Genomic DNA, 20,794 nt, shown 5'->3' on the forward strand with positions numbered 1-20,794 from the left:
TTTGTTGTTTAAATTTGCATGTGTTCGAGGTGATGTAGGACAGCTTCATCTGTTAGTGAAAGTAGGAAATACCTATCTGGTAGTAATATTTCAGTAATTTGGGGAGTCAACCTAGTTGGATTTCATAGAGTTCTCTTTGTTTGCTGTATATTCACACACTTGGATTTAGCCTTCACATTCTCCAGGAAGATGACCAAGGCCCGAACCTATTAGAATCGGTTGAGATTGGAGCAGGCCAGACCAGGCCTAGGCTAGAAGGTTCTAAATTGTCCTCTGCTTAGGAAAAGCCTGGAGCTAGGGTGAGCTGGATGCTCGTACCTGTGCTGGTTTTATGCTACCTGATTCTTGTGAGGGTTGAGAGAACTGGCAGAGGAAACAAGCTGAAAAGAAAAAAAAGAACAGCAGGACTAGCTTCCTGATAAAGTGCAGAGAAGCAGAATGGGTATGTGGGCTTGGCTTGTGAACGTAGCCAAGTGCTGCTCACAAGCACACAGGGGCCCGTCAGTGTTCTCAGTTGAGTTGCACTCCTCTTTGAGGTGGAAGTAAAGTGACCTACACATACTTGAAATGGTGAAACAGGGTGAGAAAGTCAAGGAGTGGGAGAGGCATGAGGTTAGGCTGTGAACTATCTCAAGGCTAAACGTGCATATACTTCTTGTATAATCAGTGTGTGCATTTGTGTACATACATACACCACTGATACACACACAGCCACACAAACACGAAGAGGCAAAGTATACATCCTCTTGATTTTGGATACACTGGTATTTGATGATAAATAGATCTAAAATATTTTTGACCAAACAGCCAATTTTATAAAGGGATCCAAAATATTGTGGAGTAATCTTGACTTGAAGCATTATTCTGTTACTGCATTCTGGTATCTGAAACATCAGCTAGTAGTAACCAAGAGATGTTACTCATAAACAGATAGAGATCCAGCGAATCTCTCTTATACGTTCATATTGCAATACACCCAGAGTACTCTCGTTAAGTTTTATTGGGAGTACTTGCTGAAGATACTTTCAAGCCATGGGCCTGCCAGTATCACTGCTCCACACCCAACAGGGCTTGATTGTCAAACCAGGCTGACTCCTAGGCTGCACACAGGTGTGCTCTCCCAGTCAGTCCTGGCCTCTGCTAGAAATAAGGTGTATTTCTTTATTTTGCCAGCTTCCTCTTCTGTGCATAAGGTATGGATTCCCTGGCCAAAATACCAGGGTATTCTATCATAAGATCACCCTTAAGTATCACTGGGCTATCGTTATCAACAAACTCATTTTAGAAACATGGAAAATACAGAATTGTCTGGAGAAGAAAGCTCAATCACCTAAAACCTGCCACTCTAAGATAATGACTGTTCCTGCTTTGGTGTATAGTTAGGATAAAAGATGAAAAGATCTTTAAAAATATATTTTAAGAGCTTGAAATTATATTCATATGTAGTTTTGCATCTTTCCACTTAATTGCACTATGTATTTTTCCATGTTTTCTAAAACTCAAAACATTTATAATGTTATAGTATAGTCAAACAGAAAAACTAGAAAAGCCATACATAATAACTTCTTAGATATTTATATGGCTTTTCTGGTTTTTCTGTTTTGACTTTTAACTACTGAAGATTATTACACTGCCATATGATGACCTTTTAGTTACACCAGGGCTGGATGTTTGCCTTTTTTGATTGTGTTGTTAGCCAAAAATGTCCCCTTCCTTTAAAAAAAAAAGCTTTATTTTACTGTAGTTGGGAAGAATCTTAGATTGTGCTGGAAAATGACAAGGAGACCAAAAAGAAGGCACTCTTCAGTTACTTGATTGGATACATAAACACATCTTGGTGACAGGAGCTGACTTTAAACTTGGAGTCAGCTGAGCTTGGCCACATAGAGTGTGCTGGGAAGGATGGACAGGATCAGAATTCATCTCCACCATCAGGGCAGCTTGAGCATTATAAGGTGCAGAACACTCCCCTTACAGTTGTGGATGAGAGACAGGTGTAATTCTCTAAAGGCAGACCATTGTCTCATTTGTTTGCTTTCTCCAACATCCTGGGATGCTCAGGCAGCACATAGTTCTTCACATGCTGTAACTTGATCTTCTGACATAGTCCAAATTCCTCCTCACTTCTCAAATAATAACATCTCAACTAGATAATTGCATTTTTGTTTCTGGGCCATATTTCAGTCATAGGAAGAAATGCAAATACAACAAAACAAATACTGATTAACAAGGATTTATTTAAAATCAAATAAATTCCCAGAAGGCTCAGGCTTGGTGTTACTGTAGCTCAGTCTCCAATACACATTTTATGTCTGCATGGCAGTTGACATTCAGAGTGAAGAATTTCAAGCCCTGTATGATCCTGAATCATAAGGAAAAAAAATAATTTATTGAAGGATTATGTGTAAAATATTTTCTGGCTGTTTTAATCAGATGAGGTTGAGAATGGTTGTAATTTTGGACAAGTAACTTCACTTTTCTGAGCCCAGGTTTTTGGTCTGTAAATAATAATAATACTTAATAGCATAGGGAGTTTCCAGGGATTAATTTTATAGGAAATAATATATATAACAATTAGTGTAATACCTGATACATTACAAGCACTCAAATATTAACTATTATTGTTACTCTTTGTCAAGTGTAGTATTTTCTAGGTATTGGGGCAATAAATAAGGCATTCCTGATCACTGTGTAGTGGTGGAGACAGATAGGAGATTCTGTGTCCTGGTTGATATGAATAAAATACAGTGTAGTAAGTGATACAATACAGTGAGGACAAAAGAGCCTCCCATAAGTGCTCTTAGAAGTGAAACTTCAGAGCTTTTCCAGTGTGGCCACATTCTTTCTCAGTCTTGGCTTCACAATAGAAATAGAATTGTTTAAAAAAAAAACACTTGATAAAAGATCAGTGATGATCAGGTCCCCACAATAGACAAATTAAATTAGCATCTCTGGGCTGCTGTCAGGACATGGCTTTTATTTTTTAAAAATTCCTCCATTCTCATGTGCAGCCAAGGGTCAAGAGCTAGTGCATTAGGTATTTTCTCCTTTTGTTTCTCTTAGGTATTTTCTAGGATTATATAGTATCATAGAATAATTCCTTTCTTTTTTCTTGACTTTTCGAACTTATACAACAGCAGATTTATAGAGTTCATAAAATATTTTTGTGATCTCACCAAAGCCTCACAGTAATCCTTCAGAAAAGTGTTATTGTCCCCATTTTGTAGAAAAGATAGCCAAGGCTCAGAGGAAACATGCGTTAAGTGAAAGGTGGTGGAAAGAAGACTTGAACCCAGATATTAAGAATCCATTGCATTTCTAGCAGAATCTTCCAACCACTGTTTAAATACTTGGAGGTCATCTCCTGCTCTATATTTTCTACCTACGGAGTCTTAGGATCTGTTGGGGAATCTGCTCATTGTTCAGCAGCTGAATCACTTGGGGTATATTCCTTTTTATCTTTTTCCCTTTTATCCTAGCTCTAAAGCTCTTGACCATGTTTCCATCCTTAGTTATAATTTCTTGAAATGCACTGTTTCTTAACCTTTTTATTACAGCTTTGTCTTAGGCAAGATATATACCCTTTCCTAGTCTTTATTTCAGCAGTGAGTCCTGCCACCAAGTTTGTGGTACATGGAAGTTTGTTTACTATCCAAAGCTAATCTTCTGACAGTGCAAATAGCCCTTACTACTCAAATCTGTTTAGTTCCTGAATCTGGGTCATGAAAATTTGGATACAAGGGATACCTGTACTTGGGTTACCTATATTAGGTCCTTCTGTCTGGAGGGATCATGGGTTACTGTACCAGAAATAGCTCACTTTTCCTTTTGGCCAAATGTGAATTTAGTGGACAGTTTGTGCCTTGCACTTTACTATCCTCAGTGAGTTGCCTTTCCATCCTGGACGGAGGGTCTATTCCCATTGCCTCCTTCCTTTTCTCTCTGCTCTCCCACCAGGGTTCCAGCTCTATCTTGCTGAAGAAGGAGAGTGAGGGGGAGTGCATTTGGGGATGGATGGAGTGGAGGGCATTTCAGTCAGAGGCAAAGTATGTGTGAAAGTCTGGAGGCTTTCAAAGGCCTGTTGTTGCCCTACTGGCTAATACTGAGGGCCTCTCAGCCTGTTGGTGCTGTTATGTGAAAAGACTTCCCCACCGTAGGTGAAGATGAAGAGGAGAGAGTGGATGAAGGGCACAGAGAGCCCGTGTTCAGGCATGGCTGCATTCTGTACCCTGAGATGGAATACTGTTATATGGACACTTTCTCTACCACTGCTTTTCATAGGTCATATCTGTTTTTACAATGTTCGTCTATTTGTACCTGTTTCATCCCCTATGTTTTAGTTAATGATTTTCTTCATCAACTTTGTAGTTGTCTAGAAAGTCAGATTCGAAAGATGAAACTTTTTTCAAGACACACGTTTATTCTGTTCTTTCCATCACAGTCCAGAAACCAAATTTCACTATTAGGTACCATCTATGAATCCAGCTGTTCACGTTTCATCTTTCTCTTAAGATATAGATATTGATGTCCTCCCAAGTTCTTCAGTTTCTTACCCAGAATCACTGAAAATAAATTCTGTGTTTCTTATGGCACAGAATCAAGGCAAGTGGGTGAAGGTTTGGTGTGATGAATCTTGGCAAGCTACCTTTTCCCCGAAAGTAGCACAACTCCTGCTGAGTTGGGTCTGACCACTACTGCCATGTCCAGTCCCCATGGGAGGAAATCACCAGTGGCCATGCCTTGTCATCTTCTGAGGTGCAGGTCAGCAGAGTCCAGAGCCAGTCACCGTTTTTTCCCTGGAGCTGAGGATTCTGCCGCTTCTGGGCTAGGGCTCTACAGAAACGAAGAACCGCATGTCTAATTTTATAGTGCCAGTTGGATAGATGCCATTCTTTTTCTTTTCTTGGCCATGTTTTCCGACTCTTTTTTTTTTTTTTCTTTAAGGGGAAAACAGTTCTCTATTGCTGTAGGCCTTTAAGTTTTATTTGAAGGGTAAAGAGAAATTTTATGAAATTCGAAAGCCCTATACATGTGTTTTGACTTTTACTTTATTGTTTAGTAACTAGATGTAAGGCTCATTATGAGGAGAAAATTGGAGTGGTTAAATTTATTTATAGTAGGATATACAGGATTTAAGCTAACAGACTCAGTTTAATGTTTTCCCAAACACCACACCCAAATTCTATAAAATACACAAATATGTAGATTAGTTTTAAGAAGATTCATAATCTATTATTCACAGAAGTGACGATTTTTAATTTCTCAGATTGTACTGGTGCTGCTTTTTACAGATGTCATTGTAGTCATAATCAACTTTTTTTTTTAAGAGCTATAAACCTTTATTTCACAACTTTGTCATAATTCACTTTCTAGTAAGACATGTACTGGAAACATAATTCAAAATACTGGGAAAGCTAGATGCTGGGTGTCTTCCAGGCAGGAACAAAGATTGGTCACTCCAGGGCTTATATGTTCCTAAGGCTTTGAGGCAGCATGGACCAGACACTCAGTTTTACTTAGAGCCACCTCCTCCTTGGGGGCCATTAGTCCTCAGTTCATGACAGAGTTTCACTAGAGGCTGCCTGATCTCCCAGATGAGTTCATGACCATAGGTAATACACCATATTCCAAAGAGAGCTCCTCCAGGATGTGCTGCATGATAAAAAAAATTACCATTCTAGGATCCTTCCTGTTACATCCGTGGCAATAATGGCTTTTAGGGCATTCCCTGCTGTGAACGTGTACATGGAAGAAAGCTAATGGCGAGCCTTCCCCTGGGGTTTTAGTGCCGACAGCAGCAGGGACAGTCGTGATTGTGCCTGATGCACCCAGTGATGGTCCATATCTTCCTGTGGCAACTTTGTGCACATAACTGACAAAACGAAATAACGCCTGTAGGTAAGTACACTGCCACGAACTGCTCTTGACCCAGAATGTTCACTGTTCTGGAGGTGAAGCTCCATAAAACATACATATTTGCTGCCATGTGAAACAAGGAGAAGCAACTGAATGTTGACTGCAGCACTGGAGAACAAAGGACCTTTGAGGCTGGGTTGGAAGTGAAATATCTGATCATCGTCCGCTGCAGAGAAGATACCCTCCCCAAACAGAATATAAAAATATTTGCAGCTATGACAGCTGTCACAGTCCGCTGGCCATCACTGAGCATATTCCATCACTTACTTGTTAACTTCCTTTCTGAAGTCTCCTTCCTTTTGTGGTCTTATGCTATCCAACCAGTTAGCTTTTATACCATCAAAATAACTCTGGACCCTGGATTTCAGTGATTCATCTTTCCAAATGTCAGCTGACCCAGATGCACAGCCTGTAAACCCAACAATAAAAACAAAGGCTTTACAAGAGTCAGTATGGGATAGAAGGATAAAAGGCTGCTTTGTCTACAGGAGGAATCAAAGCAGTTCTCTTATGTGCTTCACCACTTGTTCTTGTGTCTGGTCTTTAAGGTTCAACCTTCCTGGGTGCTTTTCTGAATCCACATTTTTGCTGAATAAGAAAGCTAAACCTAGAGCACTAGTGAGTACCATGTTAAGTGTCCCTTCATGGTTGCCCAAAATGTTGTCACAATTCAATCTAGGGAGATCTCCCTGCATGCTGTGTGAGACCTCAACTCATGGAGGGTCCTTGACTGATTGAGAAAAAAAGTCATGAGCAGGTTGAGCAGGTACAAGCCAAGAGTAGTTTAATAAAGCAAAGTACACACTCAAGGAGGGAGTGTGGGCATGCTCCAGAGTGAGCAGCTGATAATCAACTTTTTTTAAAACTGCAAAAATACAGAAGGATTAATTTTAGGACACTAACTAAAAATAACCAAAGTTTAATTACAAAAAAAATCATGAAAGGCCAAGCAAGGCAGTTTTGATATGGCCCAAAACAAAAACCAAATCAGTTGTTGGGTTCTGGGGAAAGAGCTCTGTGAAGATTTGGGGTGTCGGGGGTTCATCAATGGCCCAACTCAGCTGTTTTATAAACCCAGGCATCATAGGTTCCATGGATTGCTGAGGATAACCAGTGAATTGTGGCAGAGCCAGGCCTGAGCCCAGGTTTCTTTATCTACAGTTTTTCTTTCTTTGCTTTATCTGGGGAAGAAGTGAAGTAAATAGTCCCTGCAGTGGGAAGAAGTCACCATTATGAAGGGGGAAAAAGAGGCAGAAAAAGGAGGCTTTGTGTTTGTGTATGTTCAGTGAGGTTTCCTATAAAATTTCCTTTAGTTTGTGATGTAGTGATTTGGGTGGGGCTGACCCAGAGCAGTTTCTGCCCTAGTTACAAAGGGCTTTGAAAGTCCTGTTGCTTGTTGCATCGTGCCCAACAAAAATCTTGTTGAGCAGCCTCAGTACAGTGCCTTGTATAGAGCGATTGGTGGATAAATGCTGGGTGAGTTAAAGTGTAGTGGCTGAATCATAAATCAGATTTATTGCATTTCTGGTAAAGAATTGAGTATTGTCTCCATTCTGAAATTTGAGGGACACTGTGCTAAAATATCTGCTTAGACTTATAAGAAAGTTTTATTTCAGCTAATTTCTTAGGATGCATATGCTCAGAACCGCCCCCCTTCCCCACCCCCCAATAGAGAGTAAATAAGGGGGAAGGTTCCTGAAGAGACGCTTGCTATGCTTCCTGCAGTTTGTGTGCCCCAGCGACCTGCCTTGGGATTTGGTACTGTCCCTCTGTACCTAACACTTCCTCTTGGCCGTTGTCCTCTGTTTCCTCCACAAATAAAGGTTCTCTGACTTCCTGTCTTTAACCCTCTGAATCCATAACTCTTCTTACCTCCTCCTCTTCTGCCTCTCTCACCTCCTCTTTATGGCAGTTCTTCTGCCTGTTTCCTGAATCCTTCCTTCTTTCCTTATGGGAAAAATCATCTTTCTTCAGGTGTTGACTTTCTGTCAGCTTCTTCCCTCAGCATATACACCCCTCTGCTCTGTAGGCTCCCCAGCCAGAGAGTCATAGCCTCTGTCCTCCTCCCTTTTATGACTGAGTTGCTTGGGTATGAAGGGTAGTCTTGCAATCATTCAATTTTCTTACCTTTTCTTCTCTTTAACTCTCTCTGAAACTGCACAGGCAGTCAGCCTCTTAATTTGTCATTCCAAAGGCCCGTCTCAGTGCCTCTGTTGACTTTTCTGCAGCAGTTCATGTCGTTGCTTCCATCTCCCTGGCACTCCTGGCTGCCACCTCTTTTCTTTGGGGTGTGTGTGTGCTCACAGGATTAGGTGTATTTCATTCTGACTTGACCTCCCAGCTCAGAGCTCTTTCCTGAGTACCAGACTTGTCCTCACTGGGGATCCTGTCCATACCTCAAACTCAACATGTTCAAAGCTCTGCAGTCCCCAGTTTCTTCCTCTATTCCTGATTTCATTATCTACCTAGGTCAGAAGCTAAAAACCTTGGTGTCATACTGATTTTGATTTCTTATATCCTTAAATACAGTATCACCAGCCACCTGTTTCTCTTCCATCCTCTCAGCCACATCATCGGCAGTATTCCTGGTGCTGTTTTTATTGATTTATTTTTCTTTACTAGGAAATCTTTCTTCTATAGCTCACACACTTCCACTGCCCATACCAATGGCTCTGGTTTTGATTCTCCTAAATGAGAACATAAGCCACAAGCCAAACTATTTTAAGTTGGAGAAAGATGTAAAGCATATAAAATACTACAGGGAAATTGAAGAAGGTGAAGACTGAGAAAAAAAATATTGGATTTGGTCATTTGAATAGCATCTGGGGATAGTTTTGTAGTATAGTGAAGACTACTTCACACCCATTTCTCCTTTTGTTTAGGAGACAACATTCAAGTGGTAGGTACCCTTCCAGTCACGTGAAACTTTGTTGTCAGGGTCCACCCTCAGCCTTGCTACTTTGTTTAGTTTATTAAGTTTTGCTAATAACACCTCCATATTCTCTCATTTGTGTCCCTTTCATTTTTTTCCTCCCTAAATTTTAGTCTTTGTAAATCATCTTTTTGTTATAATTCACATCTAATCAAGCTATGGTCATTCTTCTTTGTAATCAAATCATAAATCGATCCCTTCTTTTCATCTCCTATTATCATTATCTTAATTGGACAATATAATAGACAGATTTTCATTCTTTGATCACTGTTTTGTTTTCAGTTTTAACAACATTGACCACCCTCATCTTCCTAACTCTCTTCTCTTGACTTTTGGGACTTCATTCTCCTGCTTTATTTTCTTGCCATATCTTTGATGGCCTCTTCTTGGTCTCATTTGAGAGCCCCCTAAATATAGAGGGCCTCTGCATTCTGTCCTCTGACTTGATCTCTAATGATTATGTCTGAGCAGTCTCAGCTATCCTCATAACTTTAATTATCACCCATCTGTTGATCCCCAAATCTTTGCCCTCAGCATAGACTCTTCCATTGAGCCCCGGATGTGTGTTTTAATTTTTCTTGGAGATTCCATAGAACTTCACATACAATGGGTTTGAAAGGGACTCATCACCCTATTTCCTAGACTTTTTCCTTTTTTATTTTGTTTTGATGAAGGGTCTTACCAATTGCCCATATCCAAACAAGACACCTGAGTGACATTAATGCCTCCTTCCCCACTCACTGCGTTCGTTCTTTAGGTCACATATCCTGTCAGTTCTCCTGCCTAAATTCCTGAGCCTCTCAAATCTGCCTTCACATTTCTGTCCTCACTGCTTTAGCTTTGACCCTCAGTATTTCTTGCTTCATCATTTCATTTGTCTCCTAACTGCTCTCTCTTTGCAGTTACCTCCCCTCTTTTCTCCCCATTTCTAAATCCGGTACTCAAAGCTGGAATCTGAGTGCTTACTTATTACATCTCATTTACATGTGAAATGTTATGCATACATTCTTCTGTAACCATCACACTAAATAATTTTTGTCCTTTTTACTTTGGAAGAGAGTAGGCCCAGGCCTCACAAATAGTGGTGGACAGAGATTTGCCAGGTTACATCCTCCAGAGCCTGTCATCTTAATTAACCAGTTCACTTACAGCCTTTCTCTGGCTGCTCCTCTTTGCATACTCTTGCCTTTGGAAACAAGTCTCTATCACAGCCCACACTCATAATTGGGGGTTAAAGTCCAACTCCCGGAGGTGAGATGGTAGACATAAATTATTTGAAATTATTCTATAAGAAGATTTATTTCCCCCGTGTATTTATTCACTCATTCATTTATGTTATACAGACTTGTTTATTTTATACTTTGGTTTATAATCCAATTTTATGTTACTTATTTAACCAATTCTCATTTATAAGATGTTTAAGTTTTTACCAATTTTTTGCTATTTATAAAGCCTTATGAATGAATTAGAAGTCTTGGCATGATGTTTTGATGGTTTCCTTTAGATATATTCCTCAAAGTAAGATTGGTGGATAGGTGCATTTAAGTTTTCCATACATGTTTCTGGAGGTGGGGTTTTTATATTGAGCATCTGTTTTTGTATTGCTGCCTTTCTGGGAAGTGTTCTCTAACACTCTTGAGATCTTGTATCCCTTTTGGGATTATAAATAGTTTATCTTTAAAGACAGGAACCCAAAACTACTCATGCTGATTTATTTACTTAATTTATTTAATTATATGAAATATAAATAATTATATTTATAGAGTATTGTGTCAAAGAATGCACTACAATATCGAGGAAGTTCCCAGCACGATGCCCAGGAGTTTCTACTGTGGCTTTTGGACCGAGTTCACGAAGACCTCAATCATGCTGTGAAACAGAGCGGCCAGCCTCCTCTGAAGGTGAGGGCACACACCTTGGCGGGGCGACCAGGAGCAGTGAGCCGGGTGTTCAGCGGCTATTTAGTAAATGGAATAAGGAGAGAGTGTAGATTCTTCTCCCAGACCTCTACTGAGTTATTGCAGTTTACATTGAGTTAATAAAGTGAAATTGAGTAAGCTCTTGGTAAGTATAAAGTTCATGGCTACTTAGAGAATTTTCCCCATGTTTACTACTGTGTTGGCTGTGTGAAATACAAGAAACACTGTCTCTAAGGAACTTACAATCTAATGAGAGGAGGAACATGCATGCATGCCTGGCTTTACGTTAAAATAAAGTGATTCCGTTTCACTAAGCTGTTTTTAAATCAGCTTTGCCTTCTACTCCAGTGAGACACATAGCCTATAGATCACTGGAATGAGTACACAATTAAAAAGGAAACCAGTGGATGTTTCTGCAGTTACAATTGTATTTGAGTATAGGAACTGAATCCATAGAATATTCTCAATTTTTTTTTTTGAGAGGGCGTCTCTCATATTTATTGATCAAATGGTTGTTAACAACAATAAAATTCTGTATAGGGGGGTCAATGCTCAATGCATAATCATTAATCCATCTCAAGCCTAGTTCTCGTCAGTCTCCAATCTTCTGAAGCATAACGAACAAGTTCTTACATAGTGAACGAATTCTTACATAGTGAATAAGTTCTTACATGGTGAACAGTACAAGGGCATTCATCACAGAAACTTTTGGTTCTGATCACGCATTATGAACTATAAACAATCAGGTCAAATATGAATATTTGTTTGATTTTTATACTTGATTTATATGTGGATCCCACATTTCTCCCTTCATTATTATTATTTTTTTTATTTTTTAATAAACTGCTGAAGTGGTAGGTAGATGCAAGATAAAGTTAGAAAACATAGTTTAGTATTGTAAGAGAGCAATTGTAGATGATCAGGTGTGTGTCTGTAGACTATGTGCTAATCCGAGCTAGACAAGGGCAATTATTCTTAATTTTTATGCATGTAGCCTTAATATGGATAAAATAATTTATATAATGGAAATAGTTAAGACTAAAGAGTTGCTTTCCTCTCTAACGGTTCAAAGTCCAGTCTAGAAGACTAAACAGTTCAAAGTCCAGTATTTTTAATAGTTCTTTTCCATACTTTAAATGTAAATTTCTAGTTTTGGTAAATTGTTAAATTATTCTGATTCAAAACCTGTTTGTGCCTGAATACTCTATACCTGTCATGTGACTATATGCTTGTGGCTGACTCTCCCATCAGGAATATTTAAGGTCAGGCACTGTCTTACTTATTTTTGTGTCCTAATGCCCCTTACAGTGTTCTCTGTACATAGTACCAGATGTTCATTAACTAATTGTTAGGAGGATGGACATGAAGATGTTACGTAAAATAAGAAGTAGAGTGACTAGCACCAAAATGAGTGGGCCCGCTAGTAGGTGCAAGAGAATTTAGGCATGGAGGCATCAGTACTTTTGAAGTGGTTGGGATTATTCCCTGGAAGAGGTTGGTGGGGAAACTTTGAGAGTTGGGGGGGAATTGGGGCATCCTTGGAAAGGAAAACTGCCCAACTGCCTGGATGGGGTGGAGAGATGGATTTGTACATCCATGGGAAAGCCTGTAGGGATGAATCCATGTGCCCTGCCACCTGGCAGCTATGTCCCTGGAGCACCTTGACCTGACACAGCTTGTAAGGAAGTCAAGGACATTTATAACTTTTTCAGGTTCATTTTCAATCAAGATTTGGTACTTCTAGTCTGTGAAATTCTACTTTACTTTTTTTTAGCCACCCTCGGACACTGATATGCCCGAGGGACCATCTTTTCCTGTCTGTAGCACTTTTGTACAAGAACTTTTTCAAGCCCAGTACAGGTATGAGCAAATAAAAATGTTCCCTCATATTGTCTGCTTGACATAGCTCTTGGTGATCTTACTGTGTCTTATGTTTGTGTTCTTGAAGGTCTTCTTTGACATGTCCTCATTGTCAGAAGCAGAGCAACACTTTTGACCCTTTCCTCTGTATTTCTTTGCCAATTCCTCTACCCCACACAAGGTAAGAACAGATTTAGTAAAAGTAAGACTGTGCATTCCTGTGTGTTCCTTTTCCTTTGTAGGCTCCTGTTAGGTCTTCTTACTTATTAGAGAAGTAATGGGATTAGTTGTAAATTGAGTGCAGGAATTGTTAAAACCTTATAGAAATTTGTAAATGCCTGCTTGAATTTTCATGGGGAGTAGGTACATGGGGCAAGATCAGTTGGTCATCCATTGACAGTAGGGAGCGGGGGAAGGTTCTTGAGTGCCTTCTGGATTCTCTACAAACTTTACATTGCACTTTTAATGAGTTACTTTATTTGAACTGTTCCTCAGAAGTTTAAGGAGTTTTGCTGTTTTAAAGAAAATACAAAGCACAGAACCTAGTATTGATATGCTATATTTTGTTTTATTGCCTTTTCCAAAGATATCTTGATTATCATTTAGTAGTTCTACTTAGGTCCAAGTGAATTTTTTTATTTGGCTTACCAATAATGGTGTGGGTTAGATTCAGTTCTGTGTTGATTTCAGATCAGGTTTGTTTTGCTTCTGTATTTAGTTGAAGTAAGCAACTAATGAGAAGACCTGACTTTGATCTGTACAGGCCTCTCTATGTTACCGTCGTGTATCAAGGGAAATGTTCTCACTGCATGAGGATTGGTGTGGCTGTGCCTCTGTCTGGGACTGTCGCCAGACTTCGGGAAGCAGTGTCTATGGAAACAAAGATCCCCACTGATCAGGTAATAAGCCTGCTAAGTCTGATTATACATGAGTACAAAAGTGTTGTTTTCTGTTCTGGAATTTTTTAACAGTTCTGTGCCCAATATGGTTAGATAGAAATGTGAAACCAGTTCAGTCTATGTTGAGACCCAGAGGAGAAAAACACACATAAAAGCTTTTCATGCTTCATTTAATTATACATATAAAGCTGTGACTTTACACCAACACCTCTTAGTTTTGTTCATAAAGTGTAATTATTTAACCCCTCTTTAAATCATTCTTACAGTTGCTTATGTGGGCAATAGAGCATCCTTATGGTGTTGGAAGGGTGGAGGGGCTTAGAAAACTCGACTTAGTGGTGCTTGAAAACCCCTTCCATTTATGGTGGACAGGATGACATCTTCTTGCTAGTATGGTGCATATAGATGCTCCGCTCATTTTGTTTTCTGATTAAGCTGGAACAGTCTCTTACTTTCATTTAGGTAAGAGAAAAGAAAGTTATATCTGCTTCTTTCTTTTTTGGGTAAATTTTTGACAAGTAGTTTTATTTAAATTAACCCAAAATACTTTTTTTTTTATGTATCAGTAATACAATTACATGAGGAACATTATGTTTACTAGGCTCCCCTCTTCACCAAGCCCCCCCCACCCCATTAGAGTCACTGTCCATCAGCATAGTAAGATGCTGTAAAATCACTACTTGTCTTCTCTGTGTTGCACAGCCCTCCCCATGACCCCTCCACATTATACATGCTAATTGTAATGCCCCGTTTCTTTTTCCCCACCCTTATCCCTCCCCCCCACCCATCCTTCCCAGTTCCTTTCCCTTCGGTAACCGTTAGTCCATTCTTGGGTTCTGTGATTCTGCTGCTGTTTCGTTCCTTCAATTTTTCTTTGTTCTTAATAGTCCACAGATCAGTAAAATCATTTGGTACATATCTTTCTCCATCTGGCTTATTTCACTGAGTGTAATACCCTCTAGCTCCATCCATGTTGTTGCAAATGGTAGGGTTTGTTTTCTTCTTATGGCTGAATAATATTCCATTGTGTAAATGTACCACATCTTCTTCATCCATTCATCTACTGATGGACACTTAGGTTGCTTCCATTTCTTGGCTATTGTAAATAGTGCTGCGACAAACATAGGGGTGCATCTGTCTTTTTCAAACTGGGCTGTGCATTCTTAGGGTAAATTCCTAGAAGTGGAATTCCTGGATCAAATGTATTTCTATTTTGAGCTTTCTGAGGAACCTCCATACTGCTTTCCACAGTGGTTGAACTAGTTTACATTCCCACCAGCAGTGTAGGAGGGTTCCCCTTTCTCCACAACCTCGCCAACATTTGTTGCTGTTTGTCTTTTTGGCGATCCTTACTGGTGTGAGGTGATATCTCATTGTGGTTTTAATTTCCATTTCTCTGAAGACTAGTGATGAGGAGCATTTTTCATGTGTCTGTGGGCCATCTGAATTTTTTCTTTGGAGAACTGTGTGTTCAGCTCCTCTGCCCATTTTTTAATTGGATTATTTGCTTTTTGTTTGTTGAGGTGCCTGAACTCTTTATATATTTTGGATGTCAACCCTTTATTGAATCTGTTATTTATAAATACATTCTGCCATACTGTAGGATGCCTTTTTGTTTCGTTGATGGTGTCCTTTGCTGTACAGAAGCTTTTCAGCTTGATATAGTCCCACTTGTTCATTTTTGCCTTTGTTTCCCTTGCCCGGGGAGATATGTTCATGAAGAAGTCGCTCATGTTTATGTCCAAGAGATTTTTGCCTATGTTTCTTTCTAAGAGTTTTATGGTTTCATGACTTACATTCAAGTCTTTGATCCATTTCGAATTTACTTCTGTGTATGGGGTTAGACAATGATCCAGTTTCATTCTCCTACATGTAGCCTTCCAGTTTTCCCAACACCAACTGTTGAAGAGGCTGTCATTTCTCCATTGTATGTCCATGGCTCCTTTATCATATATTAATGGGCCATATATGTTTGGGTTAATTTCTGGAGTCTCTATTCTGTTCTATTAGTCTGTGGGTCTATTCTTGTGCCAGTACCAAATTGTCTTGATTACTGTGGCTTTGTAGTAGAGCTTGAAGTTGGGGTGTGAGATTCCCCCCCCCCCCACTTTATTCTTCCTTCTCAGGACTGCTTTGGCTATTCGGGGTCTTTGGTGGTTCCATATGAATTTTAGAACTATTTGTTCTAGTTCGTTGAAGAATGCTGTTAGTAATTTGATAGGGATTGCATCAAATCTGTATATTGCTTTGGGCAGGATGGCCATTTTGATGATATTAATTCTTCCTAATCAAGAGCATGGAATGAGTTTCCATTTGTTAGTGTCCTCTTTAATTTCTCTTAAGAGTGTCTTATAGTTTTCAGGGTCTAGGTCTTTCACTTCCTTGATTAGGTTTATCCTAGGTATTTTATTCTTTTTGATGCAATTGTGAATGGAATTGTTTTCCTGATTTCTTTTTCTGTTAGTTCAGTGTTAGTGTATAGGAAAGCCACAGATTGCTGTGTACTGATTTTGTGTCCTGCAACTTTGCTGAATTCAGATATTAGTTCTAGTAGTTTTGGAGCAGAGTCTTTAGGGTTTTTTTTTTTTTTTTTTTTTGAGAGGGCATCTCTCATATTTATTGATCAAATGGTTGTTAACAACAATAAAATTCTGTATAGGGGAGTCAATGCTCTATGTACAATCATTAATCCACCCCTAGCCTAATTCTTGTCAGTCTCCAATCTTCTGAAGCATAACGAACAAGTTCTAACATGGTGAACAAATTTTTACATAGTGAATAAGTTCTTACATGGTGAACAGTACAAGGGCAGTCATCACAAAAACTTTTGGTTTTGATCACTCATTATGAACTATAAACAATCAGGTCAAATATGAATATTCATTTGATTTTTATACTTGATTTTTATGTGAATCCCACATTTCTCCCTTTATTATTATTATTATTATTTTTTAATAAAATGCTGAAGTGGTAGGTAGATGCAAGATAAAGGTAGAAAACATAGTTCAGTGTTGTAAGAGAGCAAATGTAGATGATCAGGTGTGTACCTGTAGACTATGTGTTAATCCAAGCTAGGCAAGGGCAATAAAACATCTATGGATGCAGAAAATTTCTCTCAAAATAGGGGGGTGAGGTTCTAAGCTTCACCTCTGTTGATCCCCAATTTCTCACCTGATGCCCCCCTGCGACTGTGCCTGTCTTAGGTTGTTCCTCCCTTGAGGAATCTTACCTGTCTCTGGCTAACCAGTCATCTTCTGGGGCCATACAGGGAAATGTAAAGTCGGTAAGTGAGAGAGACGCCATATTGTTTGAAAAGGTTAGCTTTTTACTTCTTTGCAGATTTATATCCTGTGGCTTCTATGCCCAGCATTTGTCTTGAGGTATCTTTACCACTTGGAGGAATTATGATACTCGGTGAATTCGATATGAGGCACGAATTCTATTTAAGGGTTGTAATTAGGAAGGAAGAGAAAAGCTATAGAGGTAGCAGACGGAAGAAAACATGGGAAGATTGATTATTTCTTTGACATATCTTCTTGTAGGGTAACTTAAGCATGTATAGGTTTTAAACTACTAATTAAATTGTGCACACACATTAACATAATAGGAATACAGTTACATAACCAAAGCAGATCTATAATTACCAGGCATCTCCAGTGAAGCCAAGAAAACCAGTTAGGCACCCTAGGCATTTGTGAAAATTTGTCTATGATATAATATTGTCCAACTGTACTTGAACAGTCTGAGAGAAATCAGACAAATTAAAACAACCCATTCCTGGGAACTGTTCACATCCCATCTGTTCTTTTAACAGTAGATAGTCTGTAGTTGTAAGATTTTGGAGCGCTACAATTTGCACTTCTCCTAATTCTTGGTTGAGTTCCAACAGTATAGATCCAGTCAAATTTGTTGTTTTACTGTATGCACAGGCCAGCTTAGATATCTCCTTCTTCATTCCATGGGAAGTCCAGGAACCGGTGGGATGAGTGCATCTTCAGCTGTAGCAGCACATGGATCTTTGTTGGGGTTTTTGGATGATCATCTTCTGGTATGACTCTTCCAGAGAGTGCTGATGTTGGAAGTTCTTTTTCATATCGTATCTTAGTTCATTTTCTGGGTAGCCAAATTAGGCTTTGATCCTCTGTATAAACACAAACAGACCCTTTGCCCACACTTTGATATGCCCTTTATACCACTGTGTAGAACTCATTGGAGGTCACCACACAGGAACTGCTTTTTTTTTTTTAAGAGAAAGGAATATTATCAGAAAAGTGTACCTCCATAGCCGATCATCTGCCACCCTTTAAGTGATCAAAATTAAGGATATTTAAAGCATGCATTAACTGTTGTTTTATAGTTAGTTTTATCCTATCAGGGAGTAATCCCCCTTCTCTTTCATTCTTTTTTTTTTGTTGTTGTTATATTTAATCTACACTTACATGAAGAATATTATGTTTACTAGGCTCTCCCCTATACCAGGTACCCCCCCATAAACCCCCCTACATTCACTGTCCATCAGCACAGCAAAATGCCATAGAATCACTACTTGTCTTCTCTGTGTCGTACAGCCCTCCCCTTTCTCCCACCCTCTATGCATGCTAATCTTAATACCCCTCTTCTTCTCGCCCCCCCCCTTATCCCTCCCTACCCACCCATCCTCCCCAGTCCCTTTCCCTTTGGTACCTGTTAGTCCATTCTTGGGTTCTGTGTTTCCGCTGTTGTTTTGTTCCTTCAGTTTTTCCTTTGTTTTTATACTCCACAGATGAGTGAAATCATTTGGTATTTCTCTTTCTCCGCTTGGCTTATTTCACTGAGCGTAATACCCTTCAGGTCCATCCATGTTGCTGCAAATGGTAGGATTTGCCCTCTTCTTATGGCTGAATAGTATTCCATTGTGTATATGTACCACATCTTCTTTATCCATTCATCTATCGATGGACATTTAGGTTGCTTCCAATTTTTGGCTATTGTAAATAGTGCTGCAATAAACATAGGGGTGCATCTGTCTTTCTCAAACTTGATTGCTGCGTTCTTAGGGTAAATTCCTAGGAGTGGAATTCCTGGGTCAAATGGTAAGTCTGTTTTGAGCATTTTGATGAACCTCCATACTGCTTTCCACAATGGTTGAACTAATTTACATCCCCACCAGCAGTGTGGGAGGGTTCCCTTTTCTCCACAGCCTTGCCAACATTTGTTGTTGATTGTCTTTTGGAATGCAGCCATCCTTACTGGTGTGAGGTGATACCTCATTGTAGTTTTAATTTGCATTTCTCTGATAATTAGCGATGTGGAGCATCTTTTCATGTGTCTGTTGGCCATCTGTATTTCTTTTTTGGAGAACTGTCTGTTCAGTTCCTCTGCCCATTTTTTAATTGGATTATTTGTTTTTTGTTTGTTGAGGCGTGTGAGCTGTTAATATATTTTGGACGTCAAGCCTTTCTCAGATCTGTCATTTACAAATATATTCTCCCATTCTCCCATACTGTAGGGTTCCTTTTTGTTCTATTGATGGTGTCTTTTGCTGTACAGAAGCTTTTCAGCTTAATATAGTCCCACTTGTTCATTTTTGCTGTTGTTTTCCTTGCCTGGGGAGATATGTTCAAGAAGAGGTCACTCATGTTTATGTCTAAGAGGTTTTTGCCTATGTTTTTTTCCATGAGTTTAATGGTTTCATGACTTACATTCAGGTCTTTGATCCATTTTGAATTTACTTTTGTATATGGGGTTAGACAATGGTCCAGTTTCATTCTCCTCCATGTAGCTGTCCAGTTTTGCCAGCACCATCTGTTGAAGAGACTGTCATTTTGCCATTGTATGTCCATGGCTCCATTATTGTATATTAATTGACCATATATGCTTGGGTTAATGTCTGGAGTCTCTATTCTGTTCCACTGGTCTGTGGCTCTGTTCTTGTGCCAGTACCAAATTGTCTTGTTTACTGTGGCTTTGTAGTAGAACTTGAAGTTGGGGAGCGAGATCCCCCCCACTTTATTCTTCCTTCTCAGGATTGCTTTGGCTATTCGGGGTCTTTGGTCGTTCCATATGAATTTTTGAATTATTTGTTCCAGGTCATTGAAGAATGTTGCTGGTATTTGATAGGGATTGCATCAAATCTGTATATTGCTTTGGGCAGGATGGCCATTTTGATGATATTGATTCTTCCTAGCCACGAGCATGGAATGAGTTTCCATTTGTTAGTGTCATCTTTAATTTCTCTTAAGAGTGACTTGTAGTTTTCAGAGTATAGGTCATTCACTTCTTTGGTTAGATTTATTCCTAGGTATTTTATTCTTTTTGATGCAATTGTGAATGGAATTGTTTTCCTGATTTCTCTTTCTATTGGTTCATTGTTAGTGTATAGGAAAGCTACAGATTTCTGTGTGTTAATTTTGTATTCTGCAACTTTGCTGTATTCCGATATCAGTTCTAGTAGTTTTGGGGTGGAGTCTTTAGGGTTTTTTATGTACATATCATGTCATCTGCAAATAGTGACAGTTTGACTTCTTCTTTACCAATCTGGATTCTTTGTATTTCTTTGTTTTGTCTAATTGCCGTGGCTAGGACCTCCAACAGTGGGGAGAGTGGGCATCCCTGTCTTGTTCCAGAACCCAGAGGAAAAGCTTTCAGCTTCTCACTGTTCAGTATGGTGTTGGCTGTGGGTTTATTGTATACGGCCTTTATTATGTTGAGGTACTTGCCCTCTATACCCGTTTTGTTGATAGTTTTTGTCATGAATGGGTGTTGAATTTTCTCGAATGCTTTTTCAGCGTCTATGGAGATAATCATGTGATTTTTGTCCTTTGTTTTGTTGATGTGGTGGATGATGTTGATGGATTTTCTAATGTTGTACCCTCCTTGCATTCCTGAGATGAATCCCACTTGGTCATGGTGTGTGATCCTCTTAATGTAATTTTGAATTCGGTTTGCTAATATTTTGTTGAGTATTTTTGCATCTATGTTCATCAGGGATATTGGTCTGTAATTTTCTTTTTTTTGTGGGGTCTTTGCCTGGTTTTGGTATTAGGGTGATGCTGGCTTCATAGAATGAGTTTGGGAGTATTCCCTCCTCTTCTATTTTTTGGAAAACTTTAAGGAGAATGGGTATTATGTCTTCTCTTTATGTCTGATAAAATTCCAAGGTAAATCCATCTGGCCTAAAGGTTTTGTTCTTGGGTAGTTTTTTGATTACCACTTCAATTTCGTTGCTTGTAATTGGTCTGTTTAGACTTTCCGTTTCTTCCTTGGTCAGTCTTGGAAGGTTGTATTTT

The 20,794-nt window shown here is 39.2% G+C and overlaps 1 protein-coding gene and 1 pseudogene across 4 annotated transcripts in view; one reads left to right on the plus strand and one right to left on the minus strand.

Annotated features, from left to right (window-relative positions):
* USP31 (ubiquitin specific peptidase 31) overlaps positions 1-20,794 on the plus strand; it is a 109,572-nt gene that overhangs the window by 50,491 nt on the left and 38,287 nt on the right. For all 4 annotated transcript variants that reach the window (XR_012122261.1, XM_036992350.2, XM_036992351.2 and 1 more), the window contains exons 2-5: positions 10,612-10,749; positions 12,542-12,627; positions 12,716-12,808; positions 13,391-13,526. Coding sequence is in view for 3 of the 4 variants with exons in the window: in XM_036992350.2 (XP_036848245.1) it covers positions 10,612-10,749; positions 12,542-12,627; positions 12,716-12,808; positions 13,391-13,526 (453 nt within the window). In the remaining variant the exon portion in view is untranslated. The remainder of the gene's footprint in view (positions 1-10,611; positions 10,750-12,541; positions 12,628-12,715; positions 12,809-13,390; positions 13,527-20,794) is intronic.
* Positions 1,585-10,590, minus strand: LOC140844083 (presenilin-associated rhomboid-like protein, mitochondrial pseudogene; annotated as a pseudogene).

This window comes from Manis javanica, chromosome 10 (genome assembly GCF_040802235.1).
Source record: "Manis javanica isolate MJ-LG chromosome 10, MJ_LKY, whole genome shotgun sequence".
NCBI classification, from domain to species: domain Eukaryota; kingdom Metazoa; phylum Chordata; class Mammalia; order Pholidota; family Manidae; genus Manis; species Manis javanica.